This window comes from Equus przewalskii, chromosome 16, assembly GCF_037783145.1.
Source record: "Equus przewalskii isolate Varuska chromosome 16, EquPr2, whole genome shotgun sequence".
In the NCBI taxonomy this organism is placed as follows: Eukaryota; Metazoa; Chordata; class Mammalia; order Perissodactyla; family Equidae; genus Equus; species Equus przewalskii.
Window position 1 is genome coordinate 80,288,903 of NC_091846.1, and position 25,338 is coordinate 80,314,240.

The following is a 25,338-nucleotide window of genomic DNA, read 5'->3' on the forward strand; positions in this document are numbered from 1 at the left end:
CGAGCCAGTGGAAGCTTGAGAAATGAGACACTGGAGCTGCACGTGACTCTGGCTTTTTGTCCTTTCTGAGCTGTTGGACTGTTTTGTCCTCGTTGTGGTGTGTTTAGACAAGTGGGCGGCTGACCTGAGAGCAGGCCTGGGTGTGGGGATCGCAGAGAGGTGGGGCGTGACCAGAGTGTGCCTGGAGCCTCCTGGAGCCAGGCACCTGCGCGGACCTGGAGCAGGGGGCTTCTCGTCTGTGAGGTCGGATGGTGACAGCATGCATCGCATAGGGCTGCTGTCAGGATTGTCATGAGAAACGCAAGGCTTAAGTGGCTGCGATGTCTTTATCAGCTAAATAAGTCAGGACAGACCTAGAACACGTGACGTGCTGTGTGCAGGGGAGGACTCCCACTGTCTGGGAGTCCCGTGCTGTCAGGGAAAGATAATGAATGAATGTGAGTATAAGTGGGTGGCCAACAAGGCCACGTCTAGTGTAGATAAGTGCTGAGTGGAGAACTGCAGCTACAGCGAGGTGACCCGTGGGCGAAGGACTGATGGCCACTTCAGATTGGCAAGGCCTCTGCGTAGTTGGCTTTGAGGCTGAAACGTGAAGGACACGGCTGAGCCAGGTGGGAGAACCTGGGGTGGGGACTGAGCACCCAGCCAAGGGGGCCCAGCGCACAGGTCCGGCAGCTGGAGGGAGTGTGGCCTGTCGGGGGGCAGAGGCTGCTTTGTGGGTGAAGGAGCATGGGAGGCGCAGTAGGCTGAGGAAGTCTGGGCTCCTCTCAGGGTCCCGGGTGCTTTGAACGTTGGCCTGCTGTTTGGCCTCTGGAGTGGGAGCGAGATCGGTTAGGAGGTTGCTGGAGTTGTACAGCCGATGCTCCTGGGGCAGGAGTGCCCTGAGCTGGACACAGGGCCCGTTCAGGGTGACCCTGGTGCGGAGCGCCCTGACGCGCTGACGTGTGGGGTGAGAGGTTCGCGCAGTGTCTGCTGCTGGGCTGCAGGGACCGTCAGGAAGTGCAAGTGGACCAGCCTTCCTGCTTCTGTCGCAGCGAGCACACTCCTGCCCCCCAGGCAGCAGACCCCCTCTCTCTCTCGTCACTAACGGCGAGGCGTCTTTCAGCCCTGTCTGATTCCCTGAGCGACCAGGCGCAGCTTGAGGGTCGTGTCCAGGCTACTCGTTTAAGCCTGGCTGCAGTGGTGAATTTTCTCTTAGGAATCAGATCTGAATTCTTCCGTCAAGAGCTTTTAAACCAGAATTTTGGACTGAGTGGTGTCCTAAATATGGTGGAGCGCTAAGCTTAAAAAAAATGTCTGCTATTGCCAATACTATCAATACGCCATAGTACCTTTCTTGTGGGGGTCTTGAGGCTGAGATATGAGGAGCATGTTCTAACAAGAGCTCAGCGCGGAGTCCGTTCTCTGTTCCTACATCACAGACATAATCTTGAGAGCTCTGGCTTTGGGGAGGGAACACCGTGCTGGAAGTCGCTGGATGTCTTTGGTCACGCGTCCAGCAGCGAGCCTGCAGCGTGCTGTCACAGGGCGGCCTTTGCCTTACAGAGAATTTCAGACAGGTTAGTTCCCGGTGAAGGGTTCACTATCTGTCATCCACCGAGAGGTATATGCTGTCAGTCACGAGTCATTCCGTCCTGTAAAACGTATCTGCTCGAAAGTACAGATTGTGAAATAATCAGTGTCTGTATTTGATTCCGATAACTTAGCTTCTGAGATTAATGTGATGGATAGATTTTGTTTTACTATTTAAAATAAAATAAAATAAAAATGTGTGTGATTTTGTAGCATGTTAAAAAGAGTGAAAGATCATTTATTGGGTTTTGTAGAAATATGTTCTGGGCGTGAACTGACACGTCTCTTTTTTCTTTCCTAGCATTGTCATGGAAATGCTGCGAATCCTGGCTCTGATCGGTCAGATTCTGTTTTCGCTGGCTGCTGTCTTTCTCTTATGTCTTGTCATAAAGACTTACCTCGTGGGGCCGTATTATCGGAAGCTGCATGTGGAAAGCAAAGGGAACAAAGAGGTCCTTGTCTTAGGGGTCTCTGCTTTCATCTTCTTCATGTTGACGGTGATTCCCAAGATACCTGTGTTGTTTCTGTCATCTGGTGTATTGTCGTCCACTGGGAGCTTCTGATCAGTTCTTCGTCTTTTTGTTTCAATAATTGTTGAAACATTTGGAACACATATAGTGCTTTTTGCTTCATGCACAGTTGCTGTGCCCCCATCAGCATTAGCCCCGTGAGCTCTCCTGCTGAGCTTTGTACACACACTCTTGAGGCTGCATGAAAACAGATCAACTGTGGGAATGAAGAGCCATATAAGCACCCGTGTGTGTATGTGTGTACGTGTAAATGTGTATTTGCTCTGCCAGGTCCAGGAGGCTGTCTTTGGGTGGGAGCCCCACCTGCCGGGAGGTGGTGGTGACTGGTGGCTCTGAGTGACGTGTGGTCCTTCCCTGCTCCCAGGTCACAGAGCTGTTGGACGTCTCCATGGAGCTGGGCTGCTTCCTGGCCGGAGCGCTCATCTCTTCCCAAGGCCATGCGGTCACCGAGGAGATCATGGCTTATGTGGAGCCTATTCGAGACTTCCTGGCGATTGTGTTCTTCACGTCCATAGGTAACCTCTCCTTCCCGTGCGGTGTCCAGTCGTGTGCGCTAACCACCAGGTCGCCTCTGTAACCTGTGTAGACACGTGTTTACATTTATAGTCTCTGCAGTGAAAGCAGCTCCATAAGAATTAGAGTCTGAGGGGAAATCTTACTAAAAAGAGGGACAGTCTGAATGAGGGGATGTGAGTTTGTTGATGGTCGCTCTCCTGCGCTGACGTCTCAGCGTTGTGCCGGCCTTTTCCTGTCAGGCTGTCCTCCTGTGTCCGTGGTCTTTCCAGTGTCCACATAAGTTCCGTATTCAGCTTGTCAGTTTTCACAGGAGAGTTCTGTGCAACCCCAGGCTCTCGACTGGCGGTGCTCCGTCAGCACTGGGATGCACGTAGCTGGGCGCCTGTCCCCGACCTTGGGAGGATGACGCGCCCTGGGGCTCCACAGGTGAGCACCTTAAAGTCAGGATGTCCAAGTGGGAAGTTTGGAAAGAAATACTAATTTTGGTATTAAAAAAATTAAACTGACTGTGTCAGGATGTACTGCTCTGCAGATTTCCGTGTCAGGGTCCCATAGCCGGTCCTGGAGAGGGGCGGGCGGTGACCTGCGTGTCCTGCGTGTCACAGCCCGTCTTCTCGCTGCCCCGGGAGCCCAGGCTCTCTGCACTCGTGCATTGCAGGGGAACTGGACATTCACGTGGAGATGGGAGGGCCCCGACAGAGGAGCTGAGTGGGGGCCGCACCGGACCCGAGGTGCACGGAGACGTGCTTGGAGCTGCTGAGCATCGGCTTCTCCGCGTCCCTCAGAGAGCCCTCCCAGGACCCCGCTCTTCCTCTCTGCCGCCTTCCGCCCCCATCATCCTCCTTCTCCCTCCTCTCTCTCTCTGTCTCCCTCTCCATATTCACGTCTCTCTCTCTCTGTCTCTCTCTCCGTATTCACGTCTCTCTCTCTCTCTGTCTCCCTCTCCGTATTCACGTCTCTTCTCTCTCTCTGTCTCCCTCTCCGTATTCACGTCTCTCTCTCTCTCTTTCTCTCCGTTCCGTCTCTGTCTCTCTCTCTCTCGTATTCACGCTCTCCGTATTCACGTCTCTCTCTCTCTCTGTCTCCCTCTCCGTATTCATGTCTCTGTCTCCCCCTCTCCCCTTCCCCTTGCTCCTTGACCCCCTCTCTGCTGCCCCTCTGCTCCATCCCCCCGCCTCCACTACGGGGGACGCCCCTCAAGGTGCTGAGTGAGCTCTGCCCGTGCAGATCCCTTGACCTTCCATTCCTGCTGGTGACTCGCTTCTCTTCTGTCAGTTCTTCTCCAGACAAGGCCTGATGAATCGATTAGATCGTAGCCTGTTCCCACTGCATTCCAGTCCCGCGTCCGCTCCAGAGGCCCCAGGCCACCTGACGCGCGGGTGTCACTCCATGTCCTGCCTGCCAGGGCTTCTTGGAATGTGCAGTTAACAGACTAAAATTCCATGAATATGTCACTTAAAACGGGCATGTTTGTATAACATTCCTCAAATTAAGATTCTTGATCCATCAAGAACGTGCTTCCTAATACAGCTGTGCATCGTTCAGTGATGGGACGCGCTCTGAGAATGCATATTAGGGATGGTCGTCCCTGTGTGAGCCTCGGAGCATGCTCGCAGCCCGTGACGCACGAGCTCTGTGGTGCTGATCTTGTGGGACCCCACCACTGGTGCGGCCCCGTCATTGGCCAACACGTGGGGATGCGGCGCATGACGGCAGGCTGATCCCCAACATGTTCTGCCTTGGCTGTCTGCACTCAGCGTACAAGGGGCTCCGTCAGCTTCCTGCTGGCCCAGAGTCGTCTGTGCAATGGGTTCTATTCTGATGGTCAGGCGCTATCTTTGGTTCCAGTTCTGAGCAACAAGCACACGGCCCCCTTTGAGAAGACACCTTTCTTTTCTGCAATACTTAGGCCTCAGTGGGATGTAAGTGAATGGGGGGGGTCCCTGTATTTAACGAACATCCGCTGCCCTCCTGCCCTGTGCCAGGCCCTGTGGAACCGCAAAGATGACCCAGACTCAGCTGCTGCGTCCAGGCCCCTTAGCCACAGGCGGTTCCAGTTGGGGAGAGTGAGTCCCGGGGTGTGTGAGGGGTTCGGGCCGTGCTCCTGAAAGAGACGGCTTTCGAATGGCGTGAACAACAAAGGGCAGTTTATAGGCCCCAAGCAAGGAGGGAGGGTTTCTGTGCTGAAGGCAGAGCCAGGGCATAAAGGTGTGGGTGCCCGGCAGAGCGTGGGGCAGGAGACAGGGCGGGAGATGACCCGTCACGCCACCCGCCACCCTGAAAGGTGGAGGTCGTGAGCTGCCTCGTCTGCGCGTGTGCACCCCAACCCTCCAAAGTAGCAGGGTCCTGGGTTCACGCGGACAGCAAGCGGCAGTGCACGTTTCCACCTATGTTCTTCCCGCTGGACCAGGGCCCATGCCTGAGTCCACCAACGCCTGATTTTACAAATAATGTTTCATCGGAACACGGCCACACTCGTCGTTTGTTCGTTAATGGTGCTTGTGTGCTTCTCAGTCTGCTCTGCTGCCGGCGCAGCACCACGGGCTGGGCTCAAACAGCAGACGTTTACTTCCCATGGTTCTAGAGGCTGGAGTCCAAGGTCAGGGTTGGGTTCTTGACAGCCCCTTCCTGGCTTGCAGACGCCTCCTTCTCGCTCTGTCCTCACACGGGCTTCCCTCGCAGTGTGTGCACAGAAAGGGAGAGTGGGAGAGAGGGGAAGGGAGCGGGGAAAACGAGGGCGGGCAGCGAGCGCTGGTGTCTCCTCCTCCTCGTGGGCAGACTCCAGTCCCATTGGATCGGAGCTCCACCCTGTGACCTCCTTTCACCTTAATTACCCCCGAAAACCCTGGCTCCAAATACGGTCGCCCCAGGGTTCGGGCCTCAGCACATGCATTTGGGGACCACTCAGTCATGGCGGCTCCAGCGCCGATGGAGTGGGGGCGAGAGAGCCCGCGTGGCACCCGGCCGCCCTGCACCAGACAGCATGATGACGGTTCTCGGTCCCTTCTCGTTTTGTGAGCAACGCCAAAGTGTGGTTTTTCTTTTATAAGATTTTCATCCCCTCCTCCTCACAGCCTGGGCCTGGGCCATGGCGAGGACCTGGGGGACTGCCCGTTCCCCACTCCCCGTTCCTGGGGGCGCCCTGGAGGGGGCTGTCATGTGCAGCCCCGGGTCCTCACTCCCTTTTGTACCCGTGGGCCTGGTGTGTGTGCACGGTGACCGTGAGAGCTCACGCTTCCTCACACAGACCGTGCGCCAGGTGCCTGCCTCCCACGTCGGGTTGTGTCCACTCATCCCCCAAATCCACGTCTACCCCTAGGAAACTGTGGCAGAAGGAGGCGAAGAGCTGTGCCAGCGTCCTCACGTGGTCAGTGTAGACCCGGGACCTGAGCCCAGAGCCTGCGCTGCGTGCCGCTGGGCCACCCCCGATAGTGTTTGGAACTTGTCGTGAGGACGAGGGGACGTAGGCAGGAAAACCATAACACAGCTCCCCGTCAGTCACATGCGGCGGAGACCCTGCCCCACGGTGCATCTCCGTGTGGCTCATGTCAGGAGTGCTGGCTCCGGTCGGTTTGGCATCCGTGTTGCGCTCCACTCGCCATTGGAGCTCGCGGAGTGAGTGGCATGTCCACCCTCAGCGCGAAGGCCTCTGTCGTCTGGCCTGTGTGCGGAGGCCCCCGGGGGCCGGGCACCTGCTGTGACAATGAGGTGCTGTGTGATCATGACCCTCTATGGAGCTGTCAGATCAGGACACTACGGCACGATGGGGTCAACGACCAGGCTGAGGTCCCATAGGACTGACCCACCGCCCCAAGGTGGGAAAGGCAGGCGCTTGTCCCCATGAGACGTGGGCAGCAACGTGACCAGATGTGTGTGGTAAAAACAGCTCTGCCCAGCAGCGTGCCGGCGGGAGAGCGGGTGGGCAGGGAGCCCTGTGGTGCCGAAAACGGTTGCTCCCCGGGACGCGGCCGCAGCCTGCTGTGCGTGTGAACTCCGCTTGGGGCCTCTGGGTGAGACGGGTGGGTTAGGACCTGTCCCTCCTCGCTGCACATTCTCGTGGACTTGTTGCAGTTGGGGACGCGTGGACAGTGGGGTGTGGCCCGGTAGTGCAGGAGGGGGGCTGAGGACTTGGCAGAGCTGGATGTGGGGAGGGAGGAAGGCTCTAGGTGTCGGCTCGGGCACATGTCGCTGGACCAGGGACCCAAGAAAACAGATGCCGGGGTGGAGCTGCACCACGGACTGGGTTAGCGGGGGGCCAGCGGTTCACCCAGAGGTGTGCGCCGGGCAGGTCGCCACAGTTCAGGGAAGGGCCGGACCCCAGGAGCCGAGCCGGGCCTGAGGGCTGCAGTGGGGGAGACCTGGAGGCCAAGGCTGCGCTCACTCCCAGGTCCCAGCCAAGCACCCTGTCGTGTGAGGGGCGGCCACCTCGGAACTTTAGGGAGGAGACTGTCTCCGGAGGAAAGGGACTTCGGATGTGTTTCTGAGTAGAATACTGATGGGCGCATCTGCCCCGACACGCTGTGGTCCCGCAGCCTGACAGCAGGTTCCAGGTAGCAGCACGTCCTGCGGGCTGGACAACCGCCTGCCTGGCTGGTGAGCGAGGGAGGACAGCCAGCCCCTTGCTCCCCAACCCGAGTCTGAGGCCTCGGGAGGGCACTGAAGGCAGCAGCGGAAAGCGCTCCTTGCGGTTGATCAAAATGGGCGAGGCAAACAGAAGAGGCAGAAGACACAGGCGGCTCGCGGCCTGTGCACACATGGGGTGAGCACCTGGGCTTCCCGGCCTGAGGGTGGATGCCGGCCGTCCTCTCCCGTGGCCACTCTTGTCCCCAGGCTCCGGGAGCCGTTTGCATCCTGGCCAGAATGTTCTCGTGAAAGAAAGTCAGACTCAGCGGCTGCTCGCCCTCGTGCTTCCCCACGTCACAGCCGCGCTCGGGCCGCTGTCGCGGAGTGGGTGGCTTGGGGCCGCGGGCAGCCGACGCTTGGGCAGCGCCCGCAGGCCCTCCTCCTGCAGCTGCAGCAGCGCCAGCAGCCAGTGGTCGACGGGTCGTGGCCGCGGCGAGGGCGCGGGAGGCTGGCCGCGGGGCCCGGGACTCACGCTGCGCCCTCTCCCGCAGGCCTGCACGTGTTCCCCACCTTCGTGGCGTACGAGCTCACCGTGCTGCTGGTGCTCACCCTGTCGGTGGTGATCATGAAGGTACCCCTGCGACTGGCGGACTGCATGCCGGTTTGGTGTCACGTGTCTAGGGCGCACGTTACTTCCCCTTGGGGGTAACCCCTGCCCGTAGCAGCCCCCTCTGTGGACCCCCAGGACGGCCCCGACCCAGAACGCCATCTGAGAGGCGTTCTGCCGCGGCACAACCCAGGGATGGGTTTGGGTCAGCGTGGGGCACTTTGGGTCTGTTTTCCTCTTTGTCTCAGAATTGGGTACTTTTAACATTGGGGTTAAAAAGCTGGGACGAAGCAACGGCCTCCTGGGTCCTCCAGGGAAGCCCCTGCCGGCAGCTCAACTTCCACCCGGGTCTGAAGCGGCCCAGACGCCTGCTCCCGGGACGGCCACGGCAGGCTCTTCCCGCTGTCTCCTCCGCGGCCACAAACCGCTGAGTTGCCTGTGTTGACGTTAGTTCTGGGTGCGACCGCCTGCTCGGTAGCTGCCCGGCTGTGTGGAGTATGACTTAAGGTACTTCCTCCTGAAGGACCCAGGACACCTGACGGGTCGGGCTGCCCCCAGCTCCAGCGGCTCACCTCTGGGTTTTGTCTACGTGAGAGAGACATTTCTTTCTTATTAAAAATAGAACTTCCATTTTGAGTGCTGCCTAATATTTAATGCTGTGAATTTAGTTTTGGGGGAAAAACCTTGTTCTCTGCTAGTGATCCTAAACCCCTGGTTCTGCCTTGGTGCCTGTGGTCTCCTTTCCGATGCTTTGAGTTTCTTTGGTGCCTTCTGCGTAGAAGCCCCTCTGTTTGCGTCCCCCGGGTGTCTCTCGGGCTGTCCCTGCGTCTGTCCTTCTGTTTTCTGGGGGCTTGGCTGTCAGGCTCAGTTAAGAGTAACACCCCGCTCTCGCAGTTTGTCCTGGCAGCCCTGGTTCTGTCTCTCCTCCTGCCGAAGACCAGCCAGTACATCAAATGGATCGTGGCCGCGGGCCTGGCCCAGGTCAGCGAGTTCTCTTTCGTCCTGGGGAGCAGAGCGCGCAGAGCGGGCATCATTTCCCGGGAGGTGAGTCTCCCCCACTTCCGGTGAGAGTCGCGGTCGGGCAGGTGCTCTGCTGCTCCCTGTCCTGTGGGACGCTCCTCATGCTGATGCCTGAACGTCTGCGGGCCGCGGCCGGGTCAGCAGCACAGGGACGGGCGGCCGGGGGAGGGAGCACTGGTCCAGGCCCCGTCCCCCCACAGCTGGCATGGGGGTTGAGGGTTTGTCTCGCGGTGGGCGCAGAGGTAGGCCCCGCTGTCCCCTCTCACAGGATGAGGAGCTCTTAGGTTAAAGTCACTAGTTAATACTGCTCCAACTGTGACCCTCTCTTTTGCAGCAATTGTAATTACTTGCTCTGATATTTCTTGTGAAAAGAGGAAAACTGATTTTTAAAGTTCAGCTGCTAGCTTGTGCATCATTAGTGGTTCAGAAATGTGGAGGTGCGCCTTTGTAGAAAACCGGCGTGAACTCCCCTAGCCATGGACCAGGCCCTGAGCACCCCGTCCTTCCGGGGACCATATCTTCGAGAGGCATCATTGCTCTTAGTTCTTAGTTCCACTTAGAAACCCTTTAAAAGGCACAAGAGAGAACGTTCTCCTGTGAAAAGACCTGTTTGGTTTTTTTCACAAAACATCTTGTGGTAGTTGCCTGCTTGCAGGAGGCGAGTTAGGATTGTCAGAGGTGCTTCTGAAGGCACCGTGTCTCCAAGTTTTAAGTAGCTGGAATTAAAACCTTAATACAAATGGTGACGAAGTTTCCTATATATCAAACGTGGAGAGGTTTTTGTTGCATGTAAACATATATGAAAGTTTGGGGTTTTTCTGATGGGCCCTCCTCCGCCCACCACAGTGTTAAACACCACTTGGTGTCCTCACAGCTCCAGACACACAGGTCGTGTGTGCACAGCCCCAAACACAGGGTGCACCAGACCCTCGACCCTCAGTGTGGTGCCTGAAAGGTTAACCGTCCACCTCTCTCCCTCCCCCTCCCGTCCCCCTCCCCCCCATTTGCCACCTTCCTTTTTGTCTCTGGTCTGTTCATCCTGGGTCTGGCTTTCTCTGTGTACCTCTGTGGTGGGTGTGTGTGTCTGTGTAGAATTGTGTGTGTGCACACAGTTGTGTGTGCATTTGTGCATGCACAGCTGTATGCGTGTAGTTGTGTGTATGTGCAGTTGTGTGTGCATTTGTGCATGTACAGCAGTGCGCGTGCAGTAACATGAGTGCAGCTGTGTGTGCACGTTCATGTCCGTTTCCACCTGCCGTGTTGCGCTTAGCTTGTATTTCCTCTCCAGTTTTGTTCATTTCCCTGTTTTACTTCATTATGCCCGCTTTGTAAACTGGCTGTGCGTTAGAACTTGATGAGCGTCCTTCGATGACCGTGTTTCACTTTAGATTTGATAAGGAGGTTTTGTCCTCACCTGCGGGGTGTGGGTTGTGGCTCCAAAGTGACAGAAGGCGCCTACCCAGGGGCGAATCAGCTGCAGCCTGTCATCCCCGATGTTCAGAGTTTAATATCATTTAAAACCTGAATCTTCTTTCAGGGCCGGAGGACTGAATGAGCCAAGGAGAAATTGATGCCGTGACTCAGAAAAGCATTTTGTAACCAGCAGTTGCGTGACTGTTTCAGAGAAAGCAGGGTGGCGGGTTTGTGTTGTCAAGTGGATGGAGTGTGGGGTGACAGCGTCCAGACCTGAACGCCTGCTTCTGAGCTGCTGGTTCACTGAGTCTCATGTGTGTCAGAACACCGGGCGCTTTCCGTGTAGACCGGCAGGCTGTGGCAGTCGGCTGTTCCTGTATTTCTTGGCTTGCAAACAGTTAACTTCAGGATGTTTTAAGTTGTGGCTGTGCGGACACACAAGTTCCCGAATAGTGATTTCTACGTAGAATTATTTAGAGCTCCAGCCATCTCCCACAGTCTGTTTTGCTCCTTGCCGCTTGGGGTGTCTGCGGGAGCACGTGTGGTCTTGTGGGGGCTGATCCTTGACACCAGGGCAAGGCTTTCCCTCCTGCTCTCAGCCAGCCGACCCCCCAGGGACCCCAGGCGCAGCCTCCCGACTGCCCCCACCTAGCAGCGCCCCCCCTCAGTTGCGATATTGCTGCTAAAACCCTTTTTGCACCCTCGCTCTCAACTGAATTTGGGCTGAATGAGTATGAAAGTTCCTGTTGGTGCACACGAAATGCAGCCACAGATTCAGAGCTAAGAGGTTGTCTCCTTGTATCCGTTAAGTGTGAGGAAGACAGGATGAGTCTTCATGTTACACAGCACCAGACACGATCACTGCAGAATGCCTCTGTGCACCGTCTCCACTGGAGATGGGCCCAGGGGCTGCATGCTCACTGTGAGGGACCCCCGGGGGGCAGTCTGACTGCCCACTGCACCCAGGGGAGACCCCCAGGCAGCACAGACTCCAGTATCTGAACCCACAAGGCAATGATCTGACAACCGTCTCCACCGATGGTCAAATCACAGCCCATCTAACATACAAATGTCCATGCTCCTGTGGCCGGAGGGGGCGTGTCGGAGGGAAGGAGCGCGCTTGTAGTTTGTAGGTGCACCTCCTCACCCTGAGTGTGAGCGCCCCAGCCTTACCTCTGCAGGTGCACCTAATCCTGAGATGACGCCCCGCCTTACCTGTTGCAGGTGTACCTCCTCATCCTGAGTGTGACCACGCTCAGCCTCCTGCTGGCCCCAGTGCTGTGGAGAGCTGCGACTGCGAAGTGTATGCCGCGACCAGAGAGACGGTCCAGCCTCTGAGGGCCCCGAGGTGATACGCCGCCGCTGTGGGAGTGCCATTTGCACAGTTCTGTAGTCGCACATTCCTGTGAGCCCTCCGTGGAAGGGAGGCGTCTTCATTTCTGCCAGCTTTACAAACTCTCTCGGCCCCATTTAGGATCTTCAGAGTAATTTATTGCGTTCATCGATCCTGCACAGCATAGCGTAGCGCTGTTTACAGATTGCCTTGACTATTTTGCCTGGATGTGCCTTTTTTTCTGAAATCAATGTTAACTTTCTATTGTTATTCATGATTTTATTCATCAGTTCATGACTTTTTGGTAAAGAAAAATTTCGAAGCTTTTTTATTTATTGTACAACTCCAGTGTTGTAATCTGTTGGTCAGTATTTGTTATTAAAACATTTCTGTGATGTGAAGTTTTAATTCTGGCAATGGGTTTAGAAAGTTACTTTTAATCCTTAAAGCCTATGTTTTCTACAATGAGACAAAAATCTTCTAAATGTCTATTTGCTTTTTACTATAAGAATTTTAAACAAACACTTTCATGTCGATGTTTTATTAGGTGTGTCATTCTTTTAAGATATTTGGTTTGAGTCACAAGAATATGCGTTCTTTAATAAAGATCATTTATGGTCAGCGTATAATTGAAATTTATTGAAAATCTGCCTTTTCAGGTAGATTTTTGTGTTGAACTTATCTTCGCCAATTTTTTTTTAGTTAAGAGGATTCGTGTATTAAGAGACCACGTTAACGCAGTGCTATTTGCAAAGGCTAAATTCTAACTTCAAATTTTAGAAGTGCGTTTTGGTTATTGGGGCCCTTTTTTAGAAAACCACACAGATGAAGAGCAGATCCTTACAAAGGTTCCCTCAGGGCAACTGTAAGTGGAGTTTCCTGTAAGTGAAGAGCCTAACAATTCAACCCAAATACTTGGAGTAGAGGTCAGATATGTTGGGTTAATTATGGATTGCAGATATAGATTATGGGTGCATTAATATAAATTAAAACCTCAAGATGAAGTAAATTTTATCTAGTCTGAAGTAAATCAGGGAGAAATGAAGTAAACGTGTGCCTGTTTTTAGGCAATAGCGTTGGTTTGATTCATTTCTAAATCACAGCAGATGGGTGCCATTCCCTCCGAATGGCTGGATGTGTGGACACTGCCATCCTAGACCATCCATACCTGGGGTGGGCGGGCAGTGGGCTCCCCCTCCGCCCACCCTCCCCACCCGCCTCCTCCCCACCTCCTGGCCGCAGGACTTGGCCTCTTCCCCCTCACTCACCAGGCTCACCCCCACCTCTCCATGTTTTCATCTGTGAACTTGGCTCTGGTCGGTTGGCCCCACACTGACTGCACGGAGCCCTCCCTGACCCCTGCCCTCTCTGACCCCTGTGCTCCCTCCATCCTTGAGCAGACTCCCAGAAGGCTCTGAGCACTGCCTTTCTGCTGATCCCTGCCACCGAGGGTGCTGCCACTCGAGTTTCTTTGGCCGGTGGCAGGAAGGTGTGTGGTGTCCTGCATGGACACTTGTTGACCAGCCCGGCCGTGGCATCCTCATCTTGAACTCAAGGCTGAGGGTCGGCTCGAGTCTGCTGCCGTAGACGACACTGGAGACGTGCTTAGAAGGGGAGGTCTGAACCCCGATTCGGAGGCAGACGGGGAAGCCGCGGTGGCCCCGCAGCGCCGGCAGAATCTGGACAACAGGAGCCGTGAGGGCGGGCTGTGTCGGGGGTCCCCGGGCACTGCGCCTGGAGTCCCGGCCTGAAGCTTCTCCGCCTCCTCACACGCTGGCACTGCCACCCGGTCCCCGCTCCCGACACGCCCGCCCCGGCTCTGGCCGCCCGGTCCCTGCGGGCGTCCATGTGCCCCAGCCTGCGGTTCCCGACTCACCAGTCTGTGAGTCCATCTCCCAAAGTCCTGACAGCGGGGCTGTCCTGGTCCCCAAGTGTTGCGGCAGGGTAGAGAGCAGGCTTGAGGTAAACGGGCTTCCTGAGTTCACGCGGCTTGAAGCCCCCGCGGGAAGACGTTGCACTAAATGTGGAACCTGGTTGAGGCCTGAAGGGATGGACAGGAGGACGTGAGACATGGTCAGCTGCTCGCTCCATGGAGGACAGTGAAGACGCAGTGACCACTGTGGCCTGGGCCCTCCGAGGGAGAGCGGTAAAGAAATCTCGCCTCAGTGTGTTTAAGCAACAGACGCAGTCAAGCCTGTGTGTGCAGCAGTGGTGAGGGCGTGTGGAAGTCCCACGGTTACCGCCTCTGGGGACGGTGATCTGTGGCAGGGACACAGGCGGGTGTCGCACACGGACTGGGCTGTGAAAGCCGGGCACACAGGCAGCCGGGCAGGTGGGCAGGGAGGCTGCAGGAGGAGTTTGATGCTGACAGTGGTCCTCATGGTCTCTTGGGAGAGGCATCCGGGCTACACTTGCAGGAAGTCAGAGGTCAGAGATCAGAGTGCAGGGGGAGGTCGTCCCCCCGCCTCCCGCCTGGCAGAGTCATGGCTCTGCAGGAGGGTGGCTCTGCCGCATGGGGGCGACAGGTGAGGTAAGTGACCCGAGCAGAGGCCTGAGGGGCCCCGCGTGCCCCTGGAGGGTGGCGGCATCCCACGTCTCCCTCGCCGGTGCACCGTGTGGGGATGGGAGGTGGGTGGGAGCCTGGAGGACGGTGGCAGGTGCCTGCACGCAGCTCTCGGGAGCAGCGCAGGCCTCGGCGCCTGCTTGGATGTGACTCCTGTGCCTGAGAACAGGCGCTGCGGGAGCTTCGGACGGTGAGGGGGTCCAGACACAGGACCTCCTGCAGGGACGAGCAGGCAAGGCCTCGGTGCCAGGCCAGTGTGGCACGGAAGGGCCCGTGGCCACAGGAGGCTGGGACCCCCCCAGCCTGTGCATGTGGCTCTTCAAGGCGAGCAGGGCGGGTGCTGGAGGGGTGTGCAGGTGGCGGTGAGGAAGGAGAGGTGGTGCTGGCTGCAGTGGGAGGGGCACTGCTCTGACCCCTGACTAGACGTCCTACTCCTGCTGCCCTCGCTCAGCTCAGCACTCGGCCAGCAGCAGGAACGTCGGGGCTCCGGCAGCTGCGACACGCACAGTCCTACCATGTGCCCCTGCCTCCCCACCACATGACACAGCTGTCACCTGCGCACCTGGGCTGTTTTTCTCCTGTGCGATTGCAGCACCAGCCCCTCCGTGGTCACCAACCTGGGGAGTTAGCCAGCCGGCTCAGCGGGCTTCTTCACCTGGGCATCCTTCTCCTGCTCCCTCAGTCTCGGGCCCCCCACCAGGCTGCACACCATCCCCGGCCCCCACCCCAGCTCTGCCTCTCAGCCCTCCTCTGTGGCTGTGCGGCCCCAGGCCAGCGCCTTCAGAAACCCTTTTGCAACTACGTCAGCGAAGTCTCTGTGTTCTGCAGCGCGGGGCCTTGAGGCTTGGCAGTGGAGGCCCCAGCTCGCTGTGCTGGGTGACGTGCAGGGGGTGGCTGGCTGCATTTCCTCCTGTCACCAGGAGAAGGCAGTGTGCCTTTCCTGGGAGCAGGTCGGATCAGCGTCCCATAGGGCTCTGGCTGCCCACCCCGACAGTGAAGACAGCGTGCTCTGCGTGGTGCAGGGATGGGCCCACCACGGATCAGAGAGAATTGAGCCAGACCAGGGATGATGGCGGGTAGGACAGGAGCAGTGGAGGGAACAGGGGCGGGAGCGGCTGGTTGTCAAAGCCCCTGTGACCGGGAGCCCAGAGGGCCTGGTTGGAGTGCTGGGGGATGCAGGTGGAGGGCAGCCCGGGGGCCTCAGGTGCTAAGGGTCTTATCGTGGGTAGGACTATGTCCTTGAGTGGCCCTAATCCCATGACTGGTGTCCCGATAAGAAGAGGGAAATTTGGATCCGTACAGAGGGAAGAAGGCCACGTGACCACAGAGACAGAGACACATGAGGCCGCCCCACACCAAGGACTGCCGACAGCCAGCCGGAACCAGAGGAGGCAGGAAGGACTCCCAGAGCTTTCAGAGGGAGGGCGGCCTGGTGCCACCTTCATCTCCAGCTGCTGCCTCAGACCCAGGACAGATGAGATTTCTGTTGTTCTAAGCTGCCCAGTCTGGGTGCTTTCTTGCTGTGGTCCCAGGACACTGACACTGGCTTCTTGTACCAGCTCAGAGGTGAGGACTTTCTCCACTCCCGGCACGGTTTCCGCGTGGCTGCAGGACTGAGCAGGGTGCTGTGTGAGGGAGGTGACCGGGGGCAGCCCCTGGGCCAGCCACACCCCAGGCTCAGCAAGGAGAGGGGCCCTCAGGGAGGGCGGAGGTGAGGCCCAGGCAGAGACGAGACCTGGGTACAGGTGAACGCCCCATAGGTGAGGCCTAGGGTACAGGTGGGCTCCCCATAACGAGGCCCGGGTACAGGTGAGCCCCCATAGGTGAGGCCTGGGGGGTACAAGTGAGACCCCATAGATGAGGCCTGGGGCACAGGTGAGCCCCCATAGGTGAGGCCTGGGGCACAGGTGAGCCCCCACAAACAAGGCCCGGGGCACAGGTGGTCTCCCACAGACGAAGCCCTGGGTACAGGTAAGCCCTCCATAGATGAAGCCTGGGGTACAGGTGAGCCACCCCCGGGCGAGACAACCGGCATTGGTGGGCCCCCCGCATGACTGCAGTGCTCACTGGAGCAGAAAAGCCCAGACCTCCAGGGAGCGGCCAGGTGCCGGGGTCTGCTGGTGGGTGCTGCCCTTGAGTCGACAATCATCTGGGGCTCGTCACTGTCCTCCAGCTCCCCACGTCCACACCTGCGCACGACCTGATAACTCGCTGCTCGGGGCATGTCGGGGGTCGTCTCAGCATCTCCACAGAATGATAGGGGTGATTCCAGTCCTGGTAGGCCAGGCAGGCACAGGAATGGATGCCTCAGTCTTGGGGCAAAGGGAAACCTGGTCATCAGAACTAGATCCCAAGGTCATGGCAGCTCAGTGCAGGCACTGGACTCCACGCGGCAGCTCGAGGGGGACACCAGGGCCCCCTTTGCCCTTCCCTAGGTGCCACCCCACGGATGAACAGACCCAACCCAGAGACCCAGAGCATCAACGCTGAAAAAGTGTTTTATTTATTTTTTCCTTTTCAAGTCTGTGTTTTTTGTTTTTTGTTTTTTTGTTTTTTTTGGTGAGGAAGACTGGCCCTGAGCTAACATCTGTGCCCATCTTCCTCTATTTTGCATGTGGAATGCCTCCACAGCATGGCTGACGAGTGGTGTAGATCCACACCTGAGATCTGAACCTGTGAACCCAGGCTGCTCAAACGGAGCACGCAGAACTCAACCACCAGGCAACGGCACCAGCCCCAAAAAAGCATTCTATTTTATGACTGTAGTTGTGGATTTCATAAGCACCTTACTTCCCTCAATGGCTTGGTGCTCAGGGCAACTTTGGGAACCTGGGGCCCTTTAATGACCTCTAGTGACCTCTGCTCTTGGCCATACCAGGCAGGGGATTTTCATTTTGTTCCAGGTGGTTTGAGAATTGAAAAAAAATACAGAGCTATTTCCAAATAGTGGCGATTCCCAGGTCCTGTCTTCACTTCCGCTTCAGCAATGTTTGAGATTCTCTTCGTCGAGCCGCCTGCTGGTGTGAACTGTGTGCAGCTCACACCTGCTGCCTCAGTTCTGGTCCCCGGGCAGGTGTTCAGGTCTGGCCAGGTCAGGGTCGGGGGCCCTCAGCTCTCTCCAACGCACATCTCATTGCCTTCCACTGCTCACACCTGCCGTGGAAACAGCCCGTCACAGCGCAGCCACGAGTTGGGGCGGAAGCACCTGTTTGGGGCGCCTGTCTGGTCTGGTCCCGCAGCTGGCGGTTTCACGCAGTTCCTCTCAGGGGAGAGCTGCCAAGGAGGCAGTGGGACCGTCCTCTCCACGGCTGAGGCTCGGACACCTTTGTCACAGGGTGGGGCACCCAGGGACTGCACTGACCCAATGTACCAGGTGCCACGTAAAGGATGACATGGAGCAGGAGGGTTAATTTGAGGTCCCCTGGCAAACAGACCCCAAGCCCCTACTGGTGATGCTCAAGCCTTTCATTTTGGAAGTTTGGATTTTCGTCACTGCCCCGTGGGGGTCAGGTTGATCGTGTTAACATTTCCCTCTAAAGTGGCTGTGCAGGACCCTTTAAATTGGAGAAACGGTGAAAAGGGCTCTGCCTAGTGTTGTCTGAGTACCGCTGAGGCTGCTGTGGGTGCCCGGCCTCCCCCGGCCCTGCCTGACCTGACCTGGTCCTCCTCCATGGCCCGCTGTGGTTTGAGCCAGACACGGCAGAGCCCGTGTGGCAAGTGAGAATGTCTCCTTTCAACATGACTTTGGCGTTTCTTCAAAAGGCAGGACCCTGGCTGACACCCAGCATCTCTTACCTTCAACTGGCCCCACGTCGGGTCTGTTCTGCATTTCTTCTCGGTTTTCAAGGGCTTATTTTCTTGCATCCCCAGTGGGGTAGCTCTCAACAATTCAGGCCAACAGCCCCCCAATACCCACACACCACCCGCTCCTCGTCCTGCCGGTCCGGGTCCTGCCCAAGGTGGGAGCTGACTGGGACCTGCATTCCAGGCTGCCCCACTGCCGAGGGGTGACCTGTTGAAGGTTTGTCCCTTCTCCACCAAGGAGGACTCGTTAGACCAGCCGATTCTCAGCTACTGAGGGAGTCGTCTTTCCCGGGAGGACACAGGAGAGAGAGAAACATACCAGGTAAAGGAGGGAGCGAGGCAGAGAGAAACCACAGACGCGAGCCAGGCGCGGTGAGCTGCCCCACAGGGGGAGGCCAGGACCTGGGCCTCCGCTATGCACGGACAGGAGCCAGGCCACCTGACTCCTTGAAAGAAGCTGCAATCTAGAGTTCTGCATACAGCTTGTGAGTTTTGAATGTTGGCAAGCTTCTTTGCTTTTTTTCCTTCTTAGTCTTGAAAAGGGCAAACCGTCACTTAGCGGCTTTCCTGCTGAATGATGTTCTCTAGATTTTTAAAACTAAGATTTTGTTTTATATGGAAATACAAAAGAGTTAAAGAAGGAAAAAGTGCCTATAATTTCACTGCTATAAAAACTATGTAAAGCAAGAAGAAAAAATATTCCTAAGGTCCCCTTCCTTCTGGGTCTGACGGAATAGAGTCAACGAGGGGAACAGTCCAGACCAAAGCTGAGACATCACAGGCCCGAACCACAGGGCCAGGTGGACAGAAGTCTGGACTGAGGGAGGGAGGAGATGTCTCAGGAGCTGGATCGCAGGTAGAGAGACGAGATTAGTTGTCGCATTTGGTGCAGTGTCAGCCGCGTGGTCCATGCTTGGCTCACTTGTCTTTGTCTGTCCATGGAACTTAGCGAAGACCAGCGCACCTCACCCCACCCAGAACACGGACAGCCAGTGTCTCCCGAAAGATGTAACTACTGCCTAAAGTTGATGCTTAACATCCTTCTAGCTTTTTCCTTTTCCTGTTTATTTTCCTTTGTATATATTTTGCATGTGGGTCTTTTTTTAAGATTGGTCCTGAGCTAACGTCTGTTGCCAATCGTTTTTTTCTTCTTCTTCTCCCCAAAGCCCCCCAGTACATAGTTGTATATTCTAGTTGTAGGTCCTTCTAGTTGTGCTTTATGGGATGCTGCCTCAGCGTGGCCTGATGAGCGATGCCAGGTCCGCACCCAGGATCCAAACCGGTGAAACCCTGGGCCACTGAAGCAGAGTATGCAAACTTAGCCACTCAGCCATGGATGGGGCCGGCCCCGTACACGTGTGTTTTAAACTTTATAAGAAGGGGAAGATGTTATATGGCCTTTGCGAGATTTCCAGTGTGGCTTATTATTCTATTGTGCAAATACACAGCCCTCTATTTATTTGGTGTCCTGCTGTTGGACATTTGAATTGTGTTCCAGCTTTTTGTTAGTGTAAACATTGATGCTGAGCACGCCCCGGGACACATCCTAGAAGTGGCGTTGCTCACTGGTAGGATACGCAGATATTCTACTTAATAAGATGGTGCCAAAGTATTTTCAACAGTGGGTATCAGTTGACACTCCTGCTGGCTGAGTGTAGGACCCGCTGTTGACCCACAGCCTCTCCCACATTCGCTGTTGTCAGACTTACATTTGCATATCACCTGCGTTAACCCGATTTCCGGCTGTGGTCTTATTTGTATTTCCCTGACAATTAATGAGACTGAGAATCAATTCTTATGTATACATATTGGCCAGTTTACAATTCTGACTCTGCCAGTCCATGAACGCAGCATATCCATGTACTTAGTTCTTTCCGTTATACTTTGTAGATTTCTGTGAAGTCGTCTTAGGTATTTTTTCATTAGATTTATTCCCAGATATTTCATATTTTTGATCTATTGTTAAATGGCATTTTAAAAACTTTTTATTGTAGTATAATGTACACACCTCAAGGTGCAGCTATCACAAGTTTACAACTTCATGAATTTTCACTGAACTCACCTATCTAACCCACACTCAGATCAAGAAACCCAATGTCTTCAGCTCCCCGAAGCCCCACTGTGTCCTCTTCCATCATTTCCACCCCCCAGGTGACCACTGGCCTGACTTGGGTTAGTTTTTCTTGCTCAGTACTTCATCATAAGGGACTCCTACAGAACGTAACTTTTCTCTCAGGCTACTTCTGCTCGAAACAGTGTGAGGAATTGGCCCATGACTGCCTACAGGTTAGGACAGTTCGTTCCGCGTGTGACTCCATCCCAATTTGTCTTTTCTACTGCACGGGAGCGCTGGGACAGGTTCCACTTGAGCTGCTGTGGACATTCCAGTAGACCGATGTGTATGCTTATTTCTCTTGGATGTCTTCCTGGAATGCACTTGCTGGATCACAGAGCCATTATATGCTCGACTGCATTGGAAAATGCCAGTCAATTTTCCAAAGGGATTTGAACATTTTATTCCTGTCAGCAATGTGTGAAAGTTCCAGTTGTGCCACATTTTCACCAACACTTGCTATTGGCAACCCCTTGCTTTCTAGCCATTCTGACGGGTGTGAAATGGTATCCTGCTGTGGTTTTAATTTGCATTTTCCTGATTACTAAAGAAGTTGGGACCATTTTCACATGCTTCTTAGCCATTTGGATTTCTTCTTTAATGTAGTTAATATAGTTCAAGTCTTTTGACAATTTTAAGACTGAGTTCTTTTTATTTTATTTATTGATTTGTAGTTATTCTGGATATGAGTTCTTTATTAGATATATCTACTGTGAATGTTTCCCCCAATCTATGGATGTTTTTTAAACTTGCCTTTGATGAGCAAGACTTTTAAGTTTTGATAAAGTCCAATTTATACATTTCTTCTTTTACAGTTGGGGCCATATTTGTCCTATTTTTAAAACCCTTGCCTATCCTAAGGTCCTGTTTTCTTCTGGGAATTTTAGATTTAGCTTTCAGAAATTACTTTTTGGCTTTGGTGTGAGGGACCAATCAAAGTTCATTTTTTTCCCACATGGAAATCAAGGAGATTGAGCACCATATATTGAGAAACTTTCTCTTCCCCCTTGAGTTGCATTGATGCCTTTGTTGAAAATCAAGTAACTATAAATGTGTGTGGGTCTTTGCTGGGATTTTATACTCTGTCTCATTGATCTATCTATCTATCCTTATGCCATCACCACACTGTCTTAATGTAGCATCAAAATCTGGTCCCGTAAGTCCTTCAGCATCATTGCTCTTCTTCAATTGTCTTGGTATTATTAGGTCTATTGGTATTCAACGTAAATTTTAAGATCAGATTGTCATTGGAAAATTTGCAAATACGTGGAGATTAAACAACACACGTCTGAATAACACATGGGTGAAAGAAGAAATCTCAAGAGAAATTAAAAAGTATTTTGAACTGAATGAAAATGACAACATGACATCAAAATTTGTGGGATGCAGTGAAAGCAGTGTTTAGGGGGAAATTTATAGCATTGAATGCATGCCTTAGAAAAGAAGAAAGATTTAAAATCAATCACCTAAGCTTCTACAGTAGGAGATGAGAAAAAGAAGAGCAAATTAAATTCAAAGTAAGCAGAAGAAAAGAAATAATAAAAATTAGAGTAGATGTCAATGAAATTGAAAGCAGGAAATCAAAGAAAAAATCAGTGAAACCAAAAGCTGGTTCTTTGAAAATATCAATAAAGTCATAAACCTGTATCTGAGCTAAGAAAAAAAGAGAGAAGTCACAAATTACTGATATCAGAAACGAAAGAGGGGACATCACTGCAGATCCCATGGACATTAAAATGATAATAAAGGAATGTTATGAACAACTCTATGCCCACAAATTTGATAACCTAGATGAAATAAACTAATTCCTTGAAAGACACTGTAGTTTAAGTGCCCAACATTAAACTTTTGATTGCTGAGGCATCCATTTCAACAGACATGCATCTTATATAAACATATTGGCAGCTGTACCACACAGCTGTTAGCGAAACAACCAGATAAGGAGCAAGGTAGCCCCCACCCAAGAAGCTCCCTCTTTCAGAAAGCTCTGGGTAACATAGATAACTGACCGTTTGCGTGAGCCCGCCTCCCCCTCCCACGCCCTAATTCCCACTCTTATGCTTTAAATTAGCCAATAAAGAATGAACCTGCAAAACCCTAGACACCCCACCTTTGGACCCTAATAAAGGCAGAGCCCCAGGTCCGTGCTGTCTCTGTGACCTCCTTCTGTGGCTTTGGGCATGCCGTGCACCCACCAGGAACTGTGGATAATAAGTCTTGTTCCTCAAAGTTCCTTGATGGTTTTTGCTGAAGCGCATCCCGTGACCATAAGAAGACCACAAGGGCCAGTCCAGCCACTACCCTGGCCCTGGTAGGGGACATGTCTGTGGGAGCTTGCTACGAGTATATGGGAGCAGACAAGGGCCTCTGGCGTTCCTGCCTGAGAGTGTCACTATCAATAGGATGGGACTGACACAACAGACAGTCTCCCAGAACTCACACACGAAGAAACAGACGATCCCAACAGGCCCATCTCTACTAAGGAAATGGAATCAGTAATTAACAACCTTCTGAAACACAGAGCACCAGGCTCGTTTGGGTTCACTGGTGAATTCTACCAGACATTTAAGGAAGAAATTACACTAAAATCTGTAACAGCCTAAAGAAGAAAAATCACGTTATCATATCAACAGACAGAAAAAGCCTTTGACAAAATCCATTCACGATTTTTAAAAACTCTCAGCAAACTAGCCATAGAAGAGAATTTCCTCAACTTGATAAAGAACAACTACAAAAGACCTACAGCTAACATCATAATTAATGGTGAGAAACTCAAAGCTTTCGTGCTAAGATCAGGAACAAGACAAGGATGGTTCCTCTCACAACTCCTTTTCAACATTGTACTGGAAGTCCTAGCTAATGCAATAAGACCAAAAAATTAAAAAATAAAAGGTATGAAGATTGGTAAGAGGGAAATAAAACTATCTTTGTTTGCAGATGGCATGATTTCTACTTAGATAATCCAAAGGAATTGCCAAAAAACTCTGGAAGTTGCAGGAAACAAGGTTAATATACAAAAGTCAATCACTTAGCTACATACCAGCAATGAAGAAGTGGAACTTGAAAGTAAAAACGTAATACCATTCACATTAGTACCCCCAAAATGAAATACTTCGGCATAAAACTAACAAAATATGTACAAGATCTACATGAGGATAACTATAAGACTCTGACGAAAGAAATCAGAGAAAAACTAAATAAATGGAGAGATATTCCATGTTCATGAATAGGAAGCCTCATTCATGATGTCAAGATGTCAGTTCTTCCCAATTTGACCTATGGATTCAATGCAATCCCAATCAAAATCCCAGCAAGTCATTGTGTAGATATTGACAAACTGATTCTAAGGTTTATATGGAGAAACAAAAGACTCAGACAGTTAGTACAATATTGAAGGAGAAGAACAAAGTTGGAGAACTGACGCTATCTGACTTCAAGACCTGCTATAAAGCTACAGTACAGTTATGCACCACGTAATGACGTTTCAATCAATGATGGACCACATATGCAACAGTTGTCCTGTAAGAATATTACCATATAGCCTAGGTGTGTAGTAGGCTATACCATCTAGGTTTGTGTAAGTACATTCTATGATGTTTGCACAACAACTCATTTCTCAGAATGTATCCCCATCTCTTTCTCTCTCTCTCTCTCTCTAGATAGATAGACAGATGGATAGATAGATAGGTGTATATATAGTCAACTTAGATAGATAGATAGATAGATGGATACATGGATATATAGTCTGCTTATCTTAGATAGATAGATAGATAGATAGATAGATGGATATATAGTCAACTTATCTTTGACAAGGGAGCCAAGGTAATACAATGGAGAAAAGATAGTATTTTCAGCAAATGGCACTGGAACAACTGGATATCCACATGCAAAAAAAATGGCATTACACCTTTCAGAAAAATTACCTCAAAATGGATCATAGACCTAAATATAAAATGCAAGACTATAAAACTCCTAGAAGATAACAGGAGAAAATCTAGATAACTTTGTGTTTAGATACAACACCAAAAGGTACAATCCATCAAAAAAATAATTTATAATCTGGACGTCATTAAAATTAAAAGCTTCTGCTCTGGGAAAGACACTGTTGAAAGAACGAGAAGACAAGTTACACACTGGGTGAAAATATTTGTGAAAGACGTATCTGATAAAGGACTGTTGCCTCAAATATACAAAGAACTCTTAAACCTCAACAATAAGAAAACAAACAACCCAATTAAAAAATGGGCAAGGGGCCGGCCTGGTGGCGCGGTGGTTAAGTGCACACATTCCGCTTCTCGGCGGCCTGGGGTTCGCCAGTTAGGATCCCGGGTGTGGACATGGCACCACTTGGCACGCCATGCTGTGGTAGGCGTCCCACATATTAAAAAAAAAGTAGAGGAAGATGGGCACAGATGTTAGCTCAGGGCCAGGCTTCCTCAGCAAAAAGAGAAGGACTGGCAGTAGTTAGCTCAGGGCTAATCTTCCTCAAAAAAAAAGAGCAAAAACTTGAACAGACACCTCACTAAAGAAGATATACAGGGGCTGGCCCCGTGGCAGAGTGGTTAAGTTCGCGCGCTCCGCTGCAGGCGGCCCAGTGTTTCGTTGGTTCGAATCCTGGACGCGGACATGGCACTGCTCGTCAGACCACGCTGAGGCGGCGTCCCACATGCCACAACGAGAAGAACCCACAACGAAGAATATACAACTATGTACCGGGGGGCTTTGGGGAGAAAAAGGAAATAATAAAATCTTTAAAAAAAAAAAAAGAAGATATACAGATGGAAAATAAGCATATGAAAAGATGTTCCACATCATATGTCATCAGGGAAGTTCAAATTAAAAGAACAATAAGATGCCACTACATACCTATTGGAATGGCCATAATCCAAAATACTGACAACACCAAATGCTGATGAAGATGTGGGGCACCAAGAGCTCTCATTCCTTCATTCTTGGGGAATGCAAAATGGTTCAGCCACTTTGGAAGACATTTTGGCAGTAGCTGACAAAACTAAACGTACTCTTACCACACAACCCAGCAATCATGCTCCTTGATACTTACTCAAAAGGGTTGAAAACTTATGTCCACACAAAAATCTGCTGCTTATAGAGGCTTTGTCTGTAATTGCTAAAACTTGGAAGCAACTAAGATGTTCTTCGGTAGATGAGTGGATAAATAAACTGTGATACATCCAGACAATTGAATATGATTCAGCACTAAAAAAAATGAACTGTCAAGCCATGAAAAGACATGGAGGAACCTTAAATGCATATGACCAAGTGGAAGAAGCCAATCTGAAAAGG

At 52.6% G+C, this 25,338-nt stretch overlaps 1 protein-coding gene across 12 annotated transcripts in view; it reads left to right on the forward strand.

Moving 5' to 3' along the window:
- TMCO3 (transmembrane and coiled-coil domains 3) overlaps window positions 1-12,180 on the forward strand; it is a 45,216-nt gene extending 33,036 nt beyond the window's left edge. For 4 of the 12 annotated variants that reach the window (XR_011528283.1, XR_011528282.1, XR_011528284.1 and 1 more), the window contains 6 exons: window positions 1,874-2,069; window positions 2,467-2,617; window positions 7,733-7,812; window positions 8,683-8,832; window positions 10,346-11,350; window positions 11,446-12,180. Coding sequence is in view for 8 of the 12 variants with exons in the window: in XM_008518138.2 (XP_008516360.2) it covers window positions 1,874-2,069; window positions 2,467-2,617; window positions 7,733-7,812; window positions 8,683-8,832; window positions 11,446-11,559 (691 nt within the window). In the remaining 4 variants the exon portion in view is untranslated. The remainder of the gene's footprint in view (window positions 1-1,873; window positions 2,070-2,466; window positions 2,618-7,732; window positions 7,813-8,682; window positions 8,833-10,345; window positions 11,351-11,445) is intronic. The other 8 variants (XM_008518138.2, XM_008518137.2, XM_008518139.2 and 5 more) reach the window with 2 other exon arrangements.
- Window positions 12,181-25,338: the final 13,158 nt, after the last annotated feature.